At 39.6% G+C, this 19094-nt stretch overlaps 1 protein-coding gene across 1 annotated transcript; it reads right to left on the bottom strand.

Moving 5' to 3' along the window:
* Nucleotides 1-2901: 2901 nt before the first annotated feature.
* LOC128743781 (uncharacterized) lies at nucleotides 2902-18708 on the bottom strand. The gene is made up of 4 exons (XM_053840448.1): nucleotides 18526-18708; nucleotides 5251-5531; nucleotides 5067-5190; nucleotides 2902-3342 (listed from the first exon to the last, which is right to left on the bottom strand). Exons 2-4 carry the CDS (start codon nucleotides 5454-5456, stop codon nucleotides 3223-3225), a joined length of 450 nt encoding a protein of 149 aa, XP_053696423.1. The 5' UTR covers nucleotides 5457-5531; nucleotides 18526-18708; the 3' UTR covers nucleotides 2902-3222.
* Between the last annotated feature and the right edge of the window lie 386 nt (nucleotides 18709-19094).

Genomic DNA, 19094 nt, shown 5'->3' with positions numbered 1-19094 from the left:
CCCAGTAAACGGGGTTTTTGCAACACTTTTCTGATTTTGCGTTTCTTATGATTTTATATCTGATTTCAAACCGCGAATGACTATTTTAAGATATTTTGAATGTATTTGTAGTAAAACAAGAGATGCTGGAGGCGTTTTTTGTTTCCCAATTTCGTCTATCGCTTTTTTAAAGATATTCGGTGAAAATGCAGCATGTCGGCGAACTCCGAATTGCCGTTTCAAGGCATGTGGAATTTTTCACAATTTTAGTTTTTCTGGAGATGGTGGTAGACAAAATAACATCGTACAGATGCAAACTTACTTTGTACATACTGTCTATTACGATAATATTCATTTTTACAAGCGCTGCAAGCCGTGTCATATTGAAAGTAACAACACGAATTCATCGTTTCTTCTCCAAGTTCAAAATATAAACAAAGCTTAAAGTTGCTATTTATTAGCTTATATGATGCACTTATTGTGTACAGGAACCAAACAATAAAAAATAATTCCATGTCACTAAACTGACGTAACTTTGCACATCCATTTTTCCTACTCTGAAAGTGAAATTACTTTCCAATCATATAAAAACAAGCAAAACAATGATGTAATGGATTAAACTTAACTAAACAATAGGTAAGCGTCCCTTCCTTAAAATGGCATTGGGTACAAATGGTTATGTAGAGTTGTCAAAAGCGCGATGCGCCAAAGTGTTGCAAGTAACCCCGGTGTTGCAAGTATAGGATTGGGCGATACCGTATCGATACTCGCGATATCGATACTCGAAGGCCGATATTTCGATATATTTCATCGATATTTATGGCGTCGATATTATGCTAAATCGATAATTTCATCCCGATACTGTTTTGATAAAGCGGGACCAGCTGACCAGGGATACCAGATTTGCAGATTTGTCTGCAAATTGCAGATTTTTGGAACGGTCTTGCAGATCATTATAAATTTGCAGATATTTGCAGTTTTTTTGACTTTTATTGTTTTGTTGCAGATTTTTGTTCGAAGCTCTTTAAACTTTCACAGACTTCCTAAAAAAGTGTGCAGATTTTCGCAGATTATTTTCAAACCTGAAAATTCGAGTAGCCGGAAAACTGCTCGATTTTTCCGGTTTTCGAGCAGTTGCAGACATTTTTTTTAGAAAATATGGCATCTCTGCAGCTGACCTGGAAATGCTCAAGAAAGCAAATTTTAAGGATTTTTCTCGCGCTGTTTTCTTTTCAGGTATCTACTAAGCTTAATTCCCAAATTTACTTTATTAAAATTGACTCTTATGCAAAACCTTGAACAATGTCACTTACATGTTTAACGCTTATTGAACAGTAAGAGCATACGACACGCGATTTTCCGCAATTCAGAACTGACCAGAGAGCACAGAGAGTAGTATTGGGCGTAGACGGCATTAACAAAGACTTTCCAGCTTTTTACGCGCCATAATAGTGGTGAAAGTGGCAGAGGTGGGACAGAGATCGAGAAGAGCTAGAACCGGAAAGGAGCAGCTTCCGGCGGAACTCTGCAGGAATGGCCAAGAACCGCCAGCAACGACACATCACTGGATGGGCTGCCGGACGAGTGGATTGAGGGTGTAGTTTGTCCTATATACAGAAAGGGCGATCGGATAGATTGCTGTAATTACCGCAGCATAACGCTGGTCAAAGCCATCAACAGGGTGCTCTCTCAGATTTTGTTGCGTCGTCTGTCCCCAGTGGCAGAAAAATTCATAGGGTAGTACCAGGTGGGCTTTATGGAGACCCGTGCTACTACGGATTAAAGTTTTACTCTTCGGCAGGTCATCCGGATGTGTCGGGAGTACAACTCATCATATTTTTGTAGATTCCGGGGCAGCATACGATTCAGTTGGAAGCGAACAGCCCTGGCAGGTTGCACGGTTTTCCGTATAAAACGACATGTCCGAAATAGAGCTGCACTGGAGCGAGTGATGTGTTGCGTGCGTGTTTTGGAGGCACTGTCTTTGCTCAACATGTTTTTTATAGATTAATATTTATGAATCCCTGTTTTTTGTGTAGCATTTCCTAACCCCAGAATGCCGCCTTAAATAGTATCGATAAATCCAATATCGATACTTCACGAACGATATATCGACGGTATCGATAAAGCGGCGGATTTGATATTGATATTCAATTATCGATACTTTCGGGAATTTTGCCCAATCCTAGTTGCAAGTATCCCCGGATGACGGTACCTTGCAAGTCGTAAGGGTCTGCATAGTGTCGTCGTCCTGCCAGTAAAAACAAGTTAGATTTAAAACTTCTCGGTCGGTGGTTATCTACAGTAGGTGGAGGAAGAGGCACAACTTATGTCTATAACCCAACCAGACGCGCCGCTATCTGAATAAGTGGGTTTTGCAATCTCCTTTTGTCCAGCGCCTCGATGGTTCATAGGTACAAATACCAGTGAACCACATGCCCTGACGGGTGTTGTGGGTTCGAATCCGGTTATAATCTTAGATTATAGCTTGGTTCAATCGATGCACCTTCCAGCATTGGACAATAGGTAGGAGTCAAAACGACTACTTGTTAAGCGTAGCTACCAATACCCCCCTCCTCCTTTTCATTTCTTTCTCTTACCGTCCCTTCATCAATTGTAGAACCACCGTTTCAAAAAAATATTAAAACTTTTTCAATTAATCCGGAAGCCGAAATTTCTAGCTAGACAATGCATCATTGTTTTCAATTTTTCAATAGAGCGCATTCAAAAATCAATGGTTTTCTTTATTAGTGGATGAGAAAATTGGCTCAATTATAATGAAAATCGCTCGGCAAATTGCTAAGTTATTAGCACTTAAAACCTATCATTTTAGCGTGACGCTCGCATTTTTAGATTTTTTGGAATGATAACCCAATCCTTACCGTAAGATGTGGCCTACGTAAAAAAACAATTTTAAGGTATTTGAAATGACAATCATTTTTATTTTTATTCTTAAAACAAGTAGAAATTATGCGAACTAGCATAAAACATTTCCTTGTTTATTATCAGCTTGTTTTGACAGCAATATAGTCAACAAATCAACAATTTCAACAAAATTAAGCACGACATTCGCAACAGAAAAATAAAAACAATCACAAAATTACAAACGTAGTTACTAAAAAGTCTTGAGGAGCGCAAGTATTAGACTTGTCAGTGTTTCTTATATGGCATCGGATTATTTACACACGTTTTAGTTAAAATGGTTTGAATACTCATTGTCCGGTTGAAAGTAGGTGTTTCGTTCTAGTGTGGCTTATTGTGACGCTTTGCTTTGATCCTTTTCATGTCGTCATCCATTTCCATGAACCGGCTTAATCGCGATCCGTTGAATGGAGCGTCGCTGCCTGGCGGGTGCATACGCATCTGTTGAAAGGATTGAGAATTAGCTAATTGAAAATGAGCACACTATTACTTTTCTAGTAACTGTGAAATGAATGCTTATCCCGTATAAGTAGGAGGTATATAGTTCGCATATAGAGTAAAAGGCAAGCCGCAAATCTGCTCATACGCACCTGACTGCCAGCAGCTATCCTTAACGAAAATGTGTTTTTCTTGTGTTTTGGTTTGCGAAACTTATACGTTTGTATGATTTTTGTAATGATTTTAGTCGAATGTACTAGGGTTTGTACAAGTTCTTTAGCGTCACGAATGTCGATAATCAATTTGTGCGATATTAATGTTGTATACACCCCCGTTGAAATTGTGATTTTAGACTATACATGCACTAAATGAGGAATTAAAGCGTTTGAAGTTAAGGAAAAATAAAACCAAGTGAGTTAGTTAATAAATTCTATCTACAGTGCTGAGTTTAAAATAGCGGGCAGTTTAGTTTATTTAAAAAAAAAAGCTTAGGTAAATTTCACTAACTCCTTTGTACATATGAACATTTCGAAACCTAGCGTTATCTGTATTTCTGATTTTGAAAATAATTGGGTATCAAAGATTTATTCAGGTGAGAGAACGTAATTTCACGTGTGACAACCAAAAACGTAACTGTCATTAATGACTTTTACGAAATGTAAAATAAGTTATTTGTGTTTTGCAGCAACTTCTCTAAAAGGGAAAGTATCTTTGAGTAACTACAGATGGAAGAAAAAGATCTACTATTTATAACAATAAATCTAAAAAGTTTTAAGATAGAAATTCATAGTCGAAATAAGAGACAACCTTGGTGCAAAATAATCACTGGAAAGTTGTTTCCTATTCAATTGTCATTTACATTTATCCTATAAAAAGAAATACACTAAGTGAATTCGAATGTTTTCGAATTTGGATCAATTGTTGGTAGTTTAAGTGTTAACTGAGGAAATTATTTTTCCGGTACGATATTTGGTAACCGTTAACTGAGTTATTAATACTCCGTTAGGTAATTTTTCGATTGAAGATTTTTTTAGTTTTTGTCAAATCATTGACCGATGGTTAAACTATTATCAAACTATCTCCAGAGTAAGGGAGAGAAAAGGGCAAATTAATGCTATAATGGTTTTAGTTTATTAATCTTTTGGCATTTTATCGGTAGGTAAAAGCTCATTGTTGGGTTACAATTATTCACATTATTATAGCTTATAAAGGAATATAATTGAAGAAAGCAGAGTGCAATAAAAGAAAAGTTTTTCTAGTTCTGGTCAAATTTCACGTCTAATTGCAATAGAAATAGACGGTCGATGAGAAACGTTTGGGGTCACGTTAAAGTCTGGTTTTGTAAGTGATAGGTAGAGTTGTGAAAGATCCGAAGCATTGGAATTCGCGAACGAATTTAACTTTTCAGTAGTGCCGCGTATACACATGGCGCTGATGTGTGCGTGTGTTTGTAGCGTGTTGGCGTGTTTTGTATTTAGGCGTGTTTGTAAATGCGTATTAGACCTCGGCATTATCTTTGGCGTATCGTTTCTGAAAATTGCGAGAAAAACCATAAAAAACACCATTGATTGATTAGTAATTTTTGCTGTTGGAGTAAATAACATGTGCCAGATTATTAATTCATTTCAAGCCAATCTTAAACGAACCAAATATATGAATAATACAACTATGTTCTGATATTTGGAACTGTGAACAAAATATTAGAATAGTTTTTACTCTCAGGTTACCATTATTCTGTATTTCTCTTTGCATGCATAGTCACTCTCATCCAGATCCTTGTAGCAATCGGATTTATAGTCCTCAGGTAAGGGTTTGCCTTCAAATTCGCACAGTTTGTGTAATGGACGCGACCTTAAAATAAAACAATAGTTAATATTAAGTTTTTCTGTTAATTACTTGTAGTCTACTAACCTTACGATCATCTTGTCCATTCCGGTTGGTTTATTAGTTGGACAGTAAAATACATCGGGTGTATTTTTATCATACACTATCGATTTTCGCATCAGATCCTTTTCCTTGTACTTTATATGCTTTTCCTTGGTATCTTTAGATGCCTCAGTTAACTGTGGTACTACTAGCGCCACGGTGAAAAGCACCATTATCATGTATTTGCTCATGTTTTTCCGCAACCACGTTGAACTATTGTTCGTCTATTGAAGTTTTTCCCCAGATGGATTCTAGGTCAGTTTCGTCTAACGCCAGCATGAAAATGAAAGAGAAAGGGCTGTTGTTTAAATTTGCATAGATCTCACGGCCCAATGGTGGCCCTTTGATATCGAGTGTCAAGGTTGAGTTGCATGTGCATCGCTAATAATCGTCTATGATACCGCGTTAATGTTGAAAGTGAGTAAATACTTTCATTAGATAATTGAACTCCGCTTCTATTGAATATATTTTAATATGTTTTCACGTTATACTTTATTCGGACCTTCAGATCACTGAGATATTATAAATGCAAGAAATGAACATGCTATAACGAGAAGTTGTTACTTTTTGCAAGTTAAAAACTTAGTCATTTTTCAATAGATTTAAGAGATATTTGCATCAATCGATCTGAAATTTTTCTAAGCATAGATTAATATAGCAAATATAACTTTCAAGCACTTTCAACAATTAATGAACCAACCAATCACATATAAGCATTATTTAGCTTCCCAGACAGGTAAATTAAAAATAAAGTAAGAATTAAAGTAATAAGGTCTTTCCGGTTAAAAGGTAAATAATAATTATTTGTCGCTTAAATTAAGATCAAGTAAAAGAGTAGTGAAAGAGTAGCAAAAAAACTTAAGGTAAATACAAAGAACGATAATAATAATTGAATATCTTTCAACCAGCATACTTTTTAGCATAATTCTAATGATAACCTAGATTAAGTAATTATTTTATACTGGATAACTAAAAATTGAGTGATTAATGACAAGCATTTCCTTAAGATTCTTAAGCCAATAAACGTATATCGTTTGTCACCTGGTGTGTAGCTTTCAGCCAGTTATTTAAAGATACCTGGTTGTACAAGACACGCAAGAATCTTCGCCCACTCTCAGCGCCAACAGATCCTGTCAACCTACCGGAGCTGAACAGCGTGGTTGAAAAAATACCGAAAGGGGACATTCAAATCCAGTTTGTCGACTTCAACGCGAAGCTCGCCTCAAACAACGCGGAACTTGAACACGTCATAGGACGCCATGACCTAGGAGAGATGAGCGAAAACGGAGAGCTGTTTATAGAACTTTATGGTAACAATAACATGATCATTGATGGCTTGCTCTTTTCCCATAGACCAGCATATAAAAGGTCACGTGGATCACGTGGTCGAGAAAAAAATTAAATTGACCACATCTGCCGAAAGTGGAGAAGAACCCTTCTTGACGTATGCAACAAGAGCAGCTCAGATATTGCATCCGACCATCACCATGTTATCACTGAAATACGATAGCGCGTCGCACGTGTCCAGCGGCGGGAGGGGAAAACTGGGTGTCGTTAGAATGTTCGCCAATTGGAAAATCTCGAGGTGCAAAGGAACTTTGTCAAACAACTTGAATCCCGAGTCTCAGAGTTGCCTCCTGGTGGAACCGTTGAAGAGCAATGGACCAGCACAGGGATGGAAAAAATCGCTTCTAGCGATCACGATCATAGAAGCAATCAGGGGTGGCATTGCGATTCTCGATTCGAGTGATTTTCGTTCGTTTCGCCAATTCGTTTAACGTGGTCGAAACGAACCAAAATCACTCGAAACGAGAATCGCAATGTCACCCCACATTCAGATTCATTGACATCACTACTTGTAAGCGACAAACACTTTGTCGCGATCCGTACAGATTATGACAAACCTCATGTCAAATCATGTTCATTGCATGATTGCGTTGAGAAATATAACAGATACAAACGATTGGTTGTATGCATCGTATGAATCACAATACAAACAACATGTGTGGCCTTTTTTCTCGCAGCTAGGTAAGATGTAACACTGTGATCGACTACTGAGACGGTTTAGAGAACAACGTCTGTTTGTCATGATTTGTACGGATCGTGATCTGTGCGTGAGGCGATAACTCACAGATTTGATCAAAATCACTGATCTTCCATCCCTGGACCAGCATCAAGAACGCCTTCATCATGACCAGTGACGAAACCCTCGGCAAAGCGCGCAGCGGACGGAGGAAATGGATTTCGGATGAAACTTGGAGAGAGATCCACGAGCGGAGAGTAGCGAAAACCGGCATTGAGCGAGCGTGAACCAGGGGTGACATTGCGATTCTCGTTTCACCCATTTGTTTAACGTGGTCGAAACGAACCAAAATCACTCGAACCGAGAATCGCAATGTCACCCCAGATCGGCTAAGACAGAGCTGCCCATCAACGATACGCTGAACTGGAGAGGGCTGTTCAACGAGCTTGTAGGCGGGACAAAAGAGCCTGGACGAACTCCCTAGCCGAACAAGGAGAAACCGTCGCCGCCATAGGTGATATCCGTTTATTGTACAATATTACTCGCCGCCTCAGAGATGCCAGGATAAATACAAAGATATCGCTAAGTGACAGAGCTGGTCAGCTACTGACTGACTTAACAGAACAGCTACCATGGACTGAACATTATGAACAACTCTTCCGAGTTGTAATAGTTCGTCGCATTAATCACGTCAACTTTGAGGTGCCATCACTAGATGAAACTGAAGCAGCCATTAAGGGTATGAAACCCAATACAGCACCAGGGCTAGACTGTATTTCAGCCGAGATGCTCACAGCTGATCCATCTTTATCAGCCCTGATGATGCAACAGCTTTAATGCGTGCAATAAAGGCCCAAACAAAATACACACGGTTTTGACTACATTCCGGAAATTTGAGAAAGAAAACCTATTCTCTCGAAATATTCACAACTTTCCACTCTTTCCCCTCCATTTCAAAAACTTTTCATTACTTTCGCCTACCGTCCCTTCATCAATTGTAGAACCACCGTTTCAAAAAAATATTCAAGGTCAAGACTAAAAACACGAGGTTTAGTCTATTTCACAGGAACGGAGCCTTCTCCCGAAAATCCACGCTGAGAATCGCAGCTAACACGCTGACAGACGAACAGTAAGTCGCAAGGGCCTGCATAGTGTCGTCGTCCCACCAGTAAACACAAAGTTAGATTAAACTTCCCGGTCGGTAGTTCTACAGTAGATGGAGGAAGAGGCACGATCTGTGTCTAAAAATAGCCCAACCCATGTCGCTACGTTAATAGGGGGGTTGTGCAGTTTCCTTTTGTCTAGTGCCTCTATGGTTCAAAGGTATAAGTACCAGCGAGCCACCTGACCTGGTGGGTGTTGTGGGTTCGAATCCAGTTATAATCTCAGATTATAGTTTGGTTCGACCCATGAGCATTGGACAAAAAGTAGGAGTCACAACGACAACTTGTTAAGCGTAGCTACCTATAACCCCCCCCCCCCCCCACTCACCTTTCCACTCTTTCCCCTCCATTCCCAAAAAATGCTTCTTCATTACTTTCCCTTTATCAATTGTAGAACCATCGTTTCAAAAAAAATATTAATATATGCCTGACCGCATTTCAAGGTCAAAAGACTAAAACACGAGTTTGGTCAAAAGATGTACTGCAAATTAAGAATATTTTATAACTGTTCGATCCCGCTGTGATGCATCCTACCCCTGTTTTGTATTTTGCAGTTTTTTGCAATATATGTGAAAAACATGCCTAGTTAATGCCGTTTTTGTGATGAATCATCGAGTATGACAGTATATCAATTAGATAGACTGTATTTATTATGAAATTTGCATACCGACTAGTGGTAAAAGCTTAAGAGAAAACCGTGATTTCGTGAAACCGTGCGGAATGACATCGCGGATAATCGCTTGATTTTATTGGATGTGGCTATGTTTGATGCTTTTACATTCTACACAATTATGAATTAGCTTGTTTTACACCAAAATAAAATGCGCATTCATAATGTTACCAAATAGTTTCCGCGTTTTTAAGCAATTAATTTAATAGCATGGGCCATTCTACCCCTCCCTTTGGTGCGTTCTGGACATTCTTCCTCTAAATTCAAAGCTTTGTTAAATTTATAGCAAACTACTCTGCGTTGCGCGAAGACTGCACCAGGTGATGGTAGTGTTTGTTCAAGTTTTAGAGGTGTCATTGAAGCGATGTTTTCTTGGAAAATTTGTTCGAAGTGTTACGTCTGTTAGTCTGTGGTAAATCGTAAATGCCATTGCTCGGTATGAACAATGATCAATATTTCTCTTTCCAGAAACGTAACATACAATAATAATAGTGTATAAGAGCTGGCGTACTGAGCTGTAGATCGTTTTTGTTTTTTACTCGATTCTTATAACTTTGCTATTATAGTACTCCCATGATAAAAGGTAAGTTCAACTATGCGCTAATTTTGAACACAGTTTTTTACAGAGTTGAATTCAACCTGCTTCTATTTTTGGCCTATCCTCCACATTCTTCACATCCTGGGGAAACTAACTTCTTACTAGCCACTGGCTACCTATGCATGCACATTCGTTTCATGGCAATAAATTAATTCTTCATCTATGTCTATGTAAATTGTTTTAATGGTCACCTCCACATGATTATAATGAATGATAAATCGATTATCCAATGCGCTTGTTTTCCCCGACTTGACCTATTATTTGTTCACTGTCAATAAAATCCAGACAGTTGGCGTAACTACAATTTCTTTCGATGGTGTGAAACCCGAACCGGAGCTCTGAAAGTGACTTCAGAGCGAACAGAAAACTGTAGGTAGAGTGCAAATATCCGGATGAATTAAAGAAAAAACTCGGCGACCATCATGCGCGGCGAAGGTAAGGTCAACACATCCGATGAACTACTTTTTTTCGAAAACTGGTTTGAATGACACGTCTGCGGATGGTTCTATGACAAACCGATTTCATTCATGCATAAAATAACAAAGCAAAGTCTAGATGTTACATTCCGTTTTGGAAAGTTGACCTTCTGTTTTTATTAGACAGACTTCGTAGCCAACTGCTAGAGTACAGGACAATTGCTAATGATCACGATCCTATTGATTCTAACAGTCTCGCCCAGCTGCGATTGGAAATTGGAACATATAGTGTTATATAGCTTGTTAGCCCATCGTCGTACCTCGAGGTTATTTTGAAGGCAGTGAAATAATATACAACTCTAAATAACCTGTCATAACTATTCGACATCTTTACTGATGCTTTCGTTCAATACTAACTTGAACTATTTGTAATTTCAGTATTCCATTGAAGGTTGAGCAGTGCTTCTGACTGCATATTCAATGATTTATTGGAAAGGATTTGGGACTTTTAACAAAAACAAAAAGTTCATTGATTGAAGGCACTGGTGTGCTCCTGCCCAGACATAAACAGAAAGTAAAATTGGACAACTTGAAAATTGAAAATGAACTTGACAATGAAATTAGATTTGAATTTAGTTTTGATATCGTACTTGAAAATGAAATTAAATTTGATTGCTGTTAAAGTATAAATTGAACATGACACTGGATTTATTTTGAACGAATTATTTAACTTAACGCAAAGATACCGGGCTATTGAAATGGCAACGCCGGACCTGAGAGAGAGAGATGACAACTGAATGACAGATTATATGTTCTTTGGATTATTTCTATATACAGAAAATCCGAATCATTTAAAGAAGAGAATACCTAAACTTTCAATTCATAGTGACAGTTCTTGCCCAGTTCACACTGACTTTTCGATACACAAAAACAAACTCTGTGTCTTCTCTATCAGCTCCGAACTTCCAAGTTACACTTTTCTTACTTTGGCAGTTTTTTTGTACCAAGCTCAAAAGTTGTAAAAGTCTTTTCCAAACTACTACCAAAAAAACGAAAAAATGTTTGTTCCAATACGTTGATTAGTTTCCAAGAAAAAAGCAAATAAAGTTTGAAAATCGTGTTTTTACAGGAGCATTACAAAACTAGTGTCAAAACAAGTGGAAGAGTCGGTAGAATCAAAATCTAAGATAAAAAATAGTGATTTTTTCAAAATGTTTAGTCGTTTATGTCCCCTAAATAGTTTATAACTTACAACAGTGTTTGGGATTTTGTCTTTAGGAAGCACTTGTATGCAGTTGGCGCCTTATCCCTCTGTAAACTTTGTTCTGCTATGAAAGAATACCAATTCCGGCCAAAACAGCACGGAACAATCATGTTCAGAATGGATCCAAACAATAGCTTTTTATCTTCAGGTTTAGTTGAAAATTTTCGGTGAAATAATGAAACTGATGATTATATCGCGTAACGTTTCAGCTTACTACTCTTCAGCTATCGTCTGACGCATTCTTCTAGTATTTACGCCACATTCATATCAATTATTCAGCCTTCACCAGTGGGCTAGTTTTCGTTACGTCCAACTGGCTTGTTGTTATTGTATTGTTAGAAGAATGCGTCAGACGATAGCTGAAGAGTAGTAAGCTGAAACGTTACGCGATATATTCATCAGTTTCATTATTTCACCAAAAATTTTCAACTAAACCTGAAGATAGTGATTTTGCGGTGACTTCAAATCAAAGAAAAAAGCTTTTTATGCTGCACAATTACGGAAGAATTAAAAGTAGTGAAATAGTAGCAAATCATAACAATTAAAGATTATTGTGTCTGTTTTTTATGGGTTGGTGAACGACTGGATAATGCGAACATAGACCCCGTAGTGGTTCCTAACCTCTTATCCAGCAACTCCTAACCCAACCTCCAAGTGGTACCAGCCGGAATAGAAGCAACCTTAGCTAAGATTGAGTAACCAATCATGGTGGAAATTAAAGTCGTATACCGACAGGAAATGGGGAACTGTGTTGTCCAGCGATGCCAGATCAGCGGCTTTCCCGCTAGATTCAGCGGGATTTCAAGCCGGATAGCGGTACTTAATAACCAAACAGCGGCTAACGGGAATCTAGCGGTTTTCTTAAATAACTCAGCGGGATTTTAGCGGGATCTCGATTTAGCGATATTTGGTAGGCAAGAAGAGTGCTGACAGAGAGGTTGACAGCAAAAAACTTCGTTTATTGACAGTCTAATGTCTGCTCATGCATTGGCAGATGGTTCAGTATATTCTGTTGATAAGAAAACTCCGTGGTTTTTGCCTAGAATGGGATCAGTTCTGACAAATACTCATTAGAACTTACAGAAGCAGAAGACCACCAAACCAATCCGTTTTGCGTATTCCTAATTTTTCCACAAACTAATTCGTTGCCAATGGCAAAATCCAACTGATCCATGAATTGCAAACAAAACAACACAAACACCTTATGTATCTATATACATCATCATTTGCTATATACCGCAGCATTTGTATGATAACAAAATCAAAACAAATCGGCTGATGAGCCGATAAAACTTAAGTCTAAAAGACAAATCGATACATTTTTGCTAAAACAAAATATCAGCGAGAACAAAGAGCCGATGCGCTTTTCAGATATTTTTGAATTTTGGCTGCTTATAAAGATTGAAACATATCTTCTTTTGTCACCGAAAACTATAACCATTTGCCAGCGTTGCTGAAATTTTGCATGATTTTTATCATAGCTAGACACAGAAAGAGAATTTGTGCTAAAAGCTTCTTTCGAAATTTTCGCATGTGTTCTTAGACTCCTTAATCTTATAATTTTTTCGAAATGTCGTAGTAAACTGTTATTATATGAGGGATAACAAGATATTTCTTTTTCTGTTTCCTGAAGCTTCGTCAACATGAATGCAGCAAATTTGCATAATGTTCATTTAATTGCAACCTCTCAATTTCCGCAGATCATCTTGATTTCAAATGCAAGCCTTACTGAAATGAATATTTTTTAATTTTAATTCTGCACCAGAAACGAAAGAATAATATGACTTTTGATTCAGCGGGATTTATAGTGGGAAATAGACTCTAGACAGCGGGATTTCAGCGGGAAATCAACCTCTGGGCAGCGGGAAAATGGGCAATCGACCTGGTAACACTGGTGTTGTCTCGGCACCTAAGATGGCAGCCCCATCAAGAGACTCGGTAGTGTGGCGCTAGTAAGGTAACGTACCTAAATTGAACTACGAAAATTCAAGCAAGAATGGATCGAATGTTCGCCATCGACCCAGGGGACGAAACAAAGACGACGAATGGAAACTTGGTACTTGGAACTGCTGATCGCTGAATTTCGCAAGGGGCGACCGGATGTTGCTCGAACACCGTAGCTCTGTAGGAGATCTGTCGCAAAGCAGATAGGATTTGGAAGATCCGCGGCAAAAAGGTCCAGTTTTACCAGAGTGGTGGAACTACCAACGAACGGGCAAGTGTAGTGTCGGGCAGAATGCAGAATCACGTAATAGATTGGGAGGCGCTTAACGAAAAAATGTGTCTATTAAGGATAAAGAGCCGTTTCTTCAATTACAGTATCATCAACGTGCACTGCCCGCACGAAGGTAGGTCCGACGATGAGAAGGAAGCATTCCACGCGAGATTGGAGACAATCTACGACAGCTGCTTGCCACGGGACACCAAGATCATCATCGGAGATCAAGATCTGGTGATACGAAGTACCTTTTTCTCACGCAAGGATATCCACAAAGACACAAGGAGTTCACCTGACTAACTTACAATGAACCAATTTAACCACGTTCTCATAGATAGCCGGTTCTTCATGAATATACGTTTCCTATGAGGTACGCATAAGAACTCTGACAATCACCTGTAGTAGTAAGTATATGCGCTTTCAAAACTGTCGACCGTATACCAGACACTTCAAAGCCATCCTCCTTGGCTGAACATCAGGCAGCTGGATATCCCGTAATCTGCCTTGAACTACGTGCGAGTACTGGATGAGGCACTATCTTCTTCCGATGAGTTCGGTGCTTCAAATCTCAAAGACGGTTGGGGCAGAATAGGTTCGGCACCAGGTGAAGAGCCCCGTAGTATACAAAATGATTGATTTGATGGGGAATGCCAACAAGCGTGGAGAAAGAAAAAGTTGCTTGAAAAAGTTTAATATGAGCATTACCATTAGAGAGAACTTGGCCAAATACCGACGAGCAAGGAACCAGTCAACTATGATCTCGAGGAGTGGTGGATAGGGATTGTGAAGAATTATAATGTCCTATTCCGAGTTAATGACACGCGCAAGACTTACGAGAAGATGAACCAAACTCGGAAGGGCTACACACCGAAACCTAACATGTGTAATGATAAATGCGAGCGAAGTGGTCGACAGGTGGTAGCAGTTCTTCGATGAATGCCCACGGAAGTTAGTAATGTTCCAACGCCTGCTCTACAAGAAGTCAAACGAGAATTGGTTACCGAAGGAGGAGAAGCTACCGGAAGAATGGACGGAACGAATGGTTTACCCCATCTACAAAAAGGGTGATCGGCTCGACTGATGCAACTATCACAGCAAAACGCTGGTAAACATTGCTGACAAGGTACTCTCCCAGATCATGTTACGCCAGCTGTCACCGATAGCACGGAGAATTGCCAGGCCTGCTTCATGGGGGCTTGTGCAGCTGCGGACCAAATGTTTACCGTCCAACAGATCGTGCAGAAATGTCGGGCATTACATCTTTATTGATTTCCAAGCAGCATACTATACAGTTAATCATGGTCTCGAAGATGGCAGATAATGCACGAACACGCTTTTCCAGATAAACTGACGTGGCTGAGCTAAATTGGATCGAGTGATGTGTTTCGTGCGCACCTCGGGGATACTCTCAAGTCCCTTGAAGACGCGGCGGAAGTTGAGGCAAGGAGAGGGGAACCGATGAGCAAGCATCGAAACGAGAGGCATGATTTTCTCCAAGGGTAGCCAGCGTCTAGGCTTTGTAGATGACTTTGATATTATGACCAGGAACTTTGCTACGGCGGAAGAAATCTACTCAGACGGAAAGCGGATTTTAGGAGGGTTGGGCTCATTGGCGTAACTAGGGGGGGGGGGGGGGGTGCTAGGAGGCTAAGCCCCCCCTAGGAAACATTTAGCCCCCCTAGAAAAGTTAAGCTGGATTTTTAAATTTAAGAAAAAACTATAGTTAGATAACTTTACATAATAAAAACTTGAGAGTAATTTTTATATGCATCACATGCATTAATGTACATTTAATTTTAATATGCCGAGGAAATAAAATGGTCGAAAAAATGCCGGGGGATATAGCCCCCCTAGAAATGACCGCTAGTTCCGCCAATGGTTGGGCTAAATATAAATGCGTTGAAGACCAAATACATGAAAAGAATAAACGTGTGCCTCCCGGGGACGGTAACCGTTCACGGCCTGGTAGAAGAGTTCATGTATTTGAGATCACTGGTGTCCGCGAACAACAACACTAGTAAGAAGATCCAGCGGTGCATTCAAGAGATAAATCGGACCTGGTTTGCCCATCGCAAAACACTATGATCAAGAAGCATGCGTCGTCGTACGAAGCTGACAATGTTCAAAATCCTAGCGGAGGCTCCCCTGGGCTACGGTGGGCCGGACACATCATAAGAATGCCGGACGACAGTGCTACGAAAACTGTTCTCTTCAACCACCACCGGCACCAGGAACAGGGGCGCTCAACGTGCAAGATGGCTCGACCAGATCGAAAATGATTTACGACTTTTGAGATGACTAGAAAATTCGTGACGAGTGGCCCAGGTTCGAGTTGAATGGAGACAACTGCTTGAAACAGCACGAGCCATCGTGACTCTATTGCTGATGTCGACGTACATGATGTTTGTTTCTAAAACTGGCAGATGCGGTCATCGTAAAATACAAATAAATACAAATTATTATTGAAAGTTTTCAATTTCTAATTTTAATATTTAAAGTAAAATGAATAAATAAGCTTAATAAATCGATTGGAAACCACTGAAGCCGTCTCGTTGTTTGGAGTTTAAATCGTCGATGTAAAAGTATTGAAAATAAGCAACATCATGAGGAGATCTGAATAAATCATTTATGACAGAAATTAATACATATTTGTCGTTAACTAGCACAACGTTGCTAACGGTACAGCATATCCCACGCAAGAAAAAAGTTTAAAAAACGGAATGGATCATCACAAAAGCTATTCGATGCTACACAGTTACGGAAGAACTATATCGGACCGGTCCCTATTCGAATCGAATCGTGGGTTTTGCACCAAATGTCGCTTTTAGACTTCGGAGTGCATACCTATAAACACCTATAAAATGAGCTGAATGGCCAGATTCTTGCCCGTCAGTGGTCCACTAGATTTCTTGGGTAATGTTTGCTATGAGTCATCGAACTGAAAAGGTCGGTCCAGTTGGCAATTTCGAAGTTGTATTCACTGTGAAGGTTGCCATTACGTGGTTCCGCCTCCTTCACATGAAACTAGCTTTGCTGTCGTGATCAGCACTGTTTCGCCATCTCTCTCACTCGCGCTTACAGCTCTGTCAAGCACTCAATCTGTGGCACAGAAGGAACGATCAACCTACATTCGGAGGTAATTTGCGTCGCTCGCTGCATGTCGGTATAGAAATTTATCGCTAACTGGTTGAGCGAGAAAAATAACAAAAGGTCACGATTGGGAGCAAACGATTTTTCCAGAACAGCAGAATGCACTTAGTTGCAGGAAACACAGCACGATAGCCTTCCTCCAGTCAAATCCAGAACTGAATGGATGCCAATATCTGTCTACTTAAGTCACGATTTGCCCGCAGTGAAGCTTAATGTAGCGTATCAACCAAAACCCACCTTACATGCACCAGTAGTTAATAAAAATTCGCAATCTGTTTGGTGCAACTCTGGCCGGTCTAGCCGGATCCGTAGGTCGATGGCTTAAAAACTCATTTGCACGTTATTAACCAACCGTAGCCACATGCTGTGATACGATATTGAGTTTCGCTTTTAATCGATTTTCATGGTCAACACAGTAACTACCCAATAATTTAAAGTGTAGTTTTTCATGTACACAATGAAATAAAATATTACTTTTTGTTGTCTATGACTATGAAATGTTGACACTTCGAAGCTGTCGATGAGGTTGTCCATCTACATACCCAACTGCTAAACGGTGAAAATGTGTTTCCATCTAATGTACACATTTGTAGCGCGTGAATTTTTTTGCACAAACCTGCATCGTCACATTTATCATTCGACTTTATAAAGCGTTAATAAAAGTGATCGTCGGTGCTTTGCACAAGCGATGAAGATGCATCTTTACCCCTAACAAAGTCACTGCTTTCGGAAGACCGTTCGAAACATCGTACCTACATTACAAAGAACCATCCGACGAAACACAAGATAGTTAAAAATTCTATCATTATAAAAACTGCATTTATTATTTTTAATATAAAGTTATGAAATAAGTATATATTATTTTCCATTACCATTGTTATCGTCATTATAGTTGTTATTATTACATGTTTTATGATGATCAACAACTGAGAAATGATGCTATCCACAGATATGATTTTTTTGCTAGTCAAGAAATTATATTTTAAAATGCATATACTGCCAATGCATTAGAAATTAAAGAAGTAAGTATTGAAAATGCATTATTAACATACATCTTCTTGGCTTCGATAATTAGGCATAATAATCATAAATAAAACATCGAAACATCGTGCGTAGCACTAATTGCATGTTCTCATAACTGACAATGAATTAGATTGAAGTTCCACTGCCAGTTTCAATCATTAGGAACTAAAATTGAAGCTTGATCAACTGGAAGTGGAACAATGCAAATCCATATTGGTAATTTCCACAAATGTTAGCCAGCTGCCAGCCAAACACCGCCATCGTCATCACACTTGAGAGCGCTCCTTGTTTGCGACCCACACGCAGTTACCTCGCGTTTCACGAAATACGTGTACAAAAACGCAACAAAGCTTCACGGAAGGGTACCGACGACAACTTCAACCCAAAACCCGTCTAGCGGTGTCGGACGGCTTAAGGCCATCCGCTCGATAGACAGAGGGGAGCAAAACCGAGGGGACGAAAGCCAAACACATAACCGCGAAGCCATTCAATCTCAATTAGGCAATCTATTTTCTTCCGCCGACGAGTTGGTATACTTGCGGTTTCTTCATAGCTGCGCGCGATCAGTCATCCGATCAACGCAAGGAACAAATGGAACTCATATTTTGCATAAATTGCGACGCGTTGCACATACAACTCACTGGTGCACTTGAAATTCCAGGGCAAATCTGAGGAATCCCTTTTATTTGCGCACACTTGCTCATACACCTATAACCATATTAAGATGCAACCTACTCTGTCCAGCAGTGATCCGGTGTTGATTGAATGTTAGTCACCAACTTCGTTTGAACACTTTATGTATTTAGTTGACGTTTATTTTCGTTGATCACCGGGTTTGCTATTCGTTTAGGTTTAACAACGCCCGCAGCACGCCTTGCGCGACCGTTTTCAGTTCGGTTCGATAGGAAACTAAAGAAGCTCAAAGAAGCAAAAGGTGATCGTGAACAACGACTCACTGTGCGCTGCACATGGACAGACTTTCTTAGCGGGAGCGGCGTCTTGTGAAGAGTTGAGAGCAAACTGCGATCAGATACTCTCCATTAATGTAACCAAGCCAGGGTTGATTCCGATTGAATGTAAAAGGGGGACCTAGGGCGCGTGAAATCTCTCTCAACAGTTGTTTGTACCAGTAATATCTTCGGAAAACGTTAAAATATTTTTCTTGGTTCAAAGTTCGGACCATTTTCTTGAGTACCCTGTAGTTATATGGAGCGACTGAGACACCACCAAACTTTGGTAATATATAACAGACCCCTTAGAATTAGATTAGATTTTTTATTTTCAGAGGCTTTCAACCTGCGGCT

Source organism: Sabethes cyaneus, chromosome 3, assembly GCF_943734655.1.
Source record: "Sabethes cyaneus chromosome 3, idSabCyanKW18_F2, whole genome shotgun sequence".
Lineage (NCBI taxonomy): Eukaryota > Metazoa > Arthropoda > Insecta > Diptera > Culicidae > Sabethes > Sabethes cyaneus.
The sequence above is the reverse complement of the archived record's forward strand: the minus strand, read 5'-3'. Positions and strand labels throughout refer to the sequence as shown.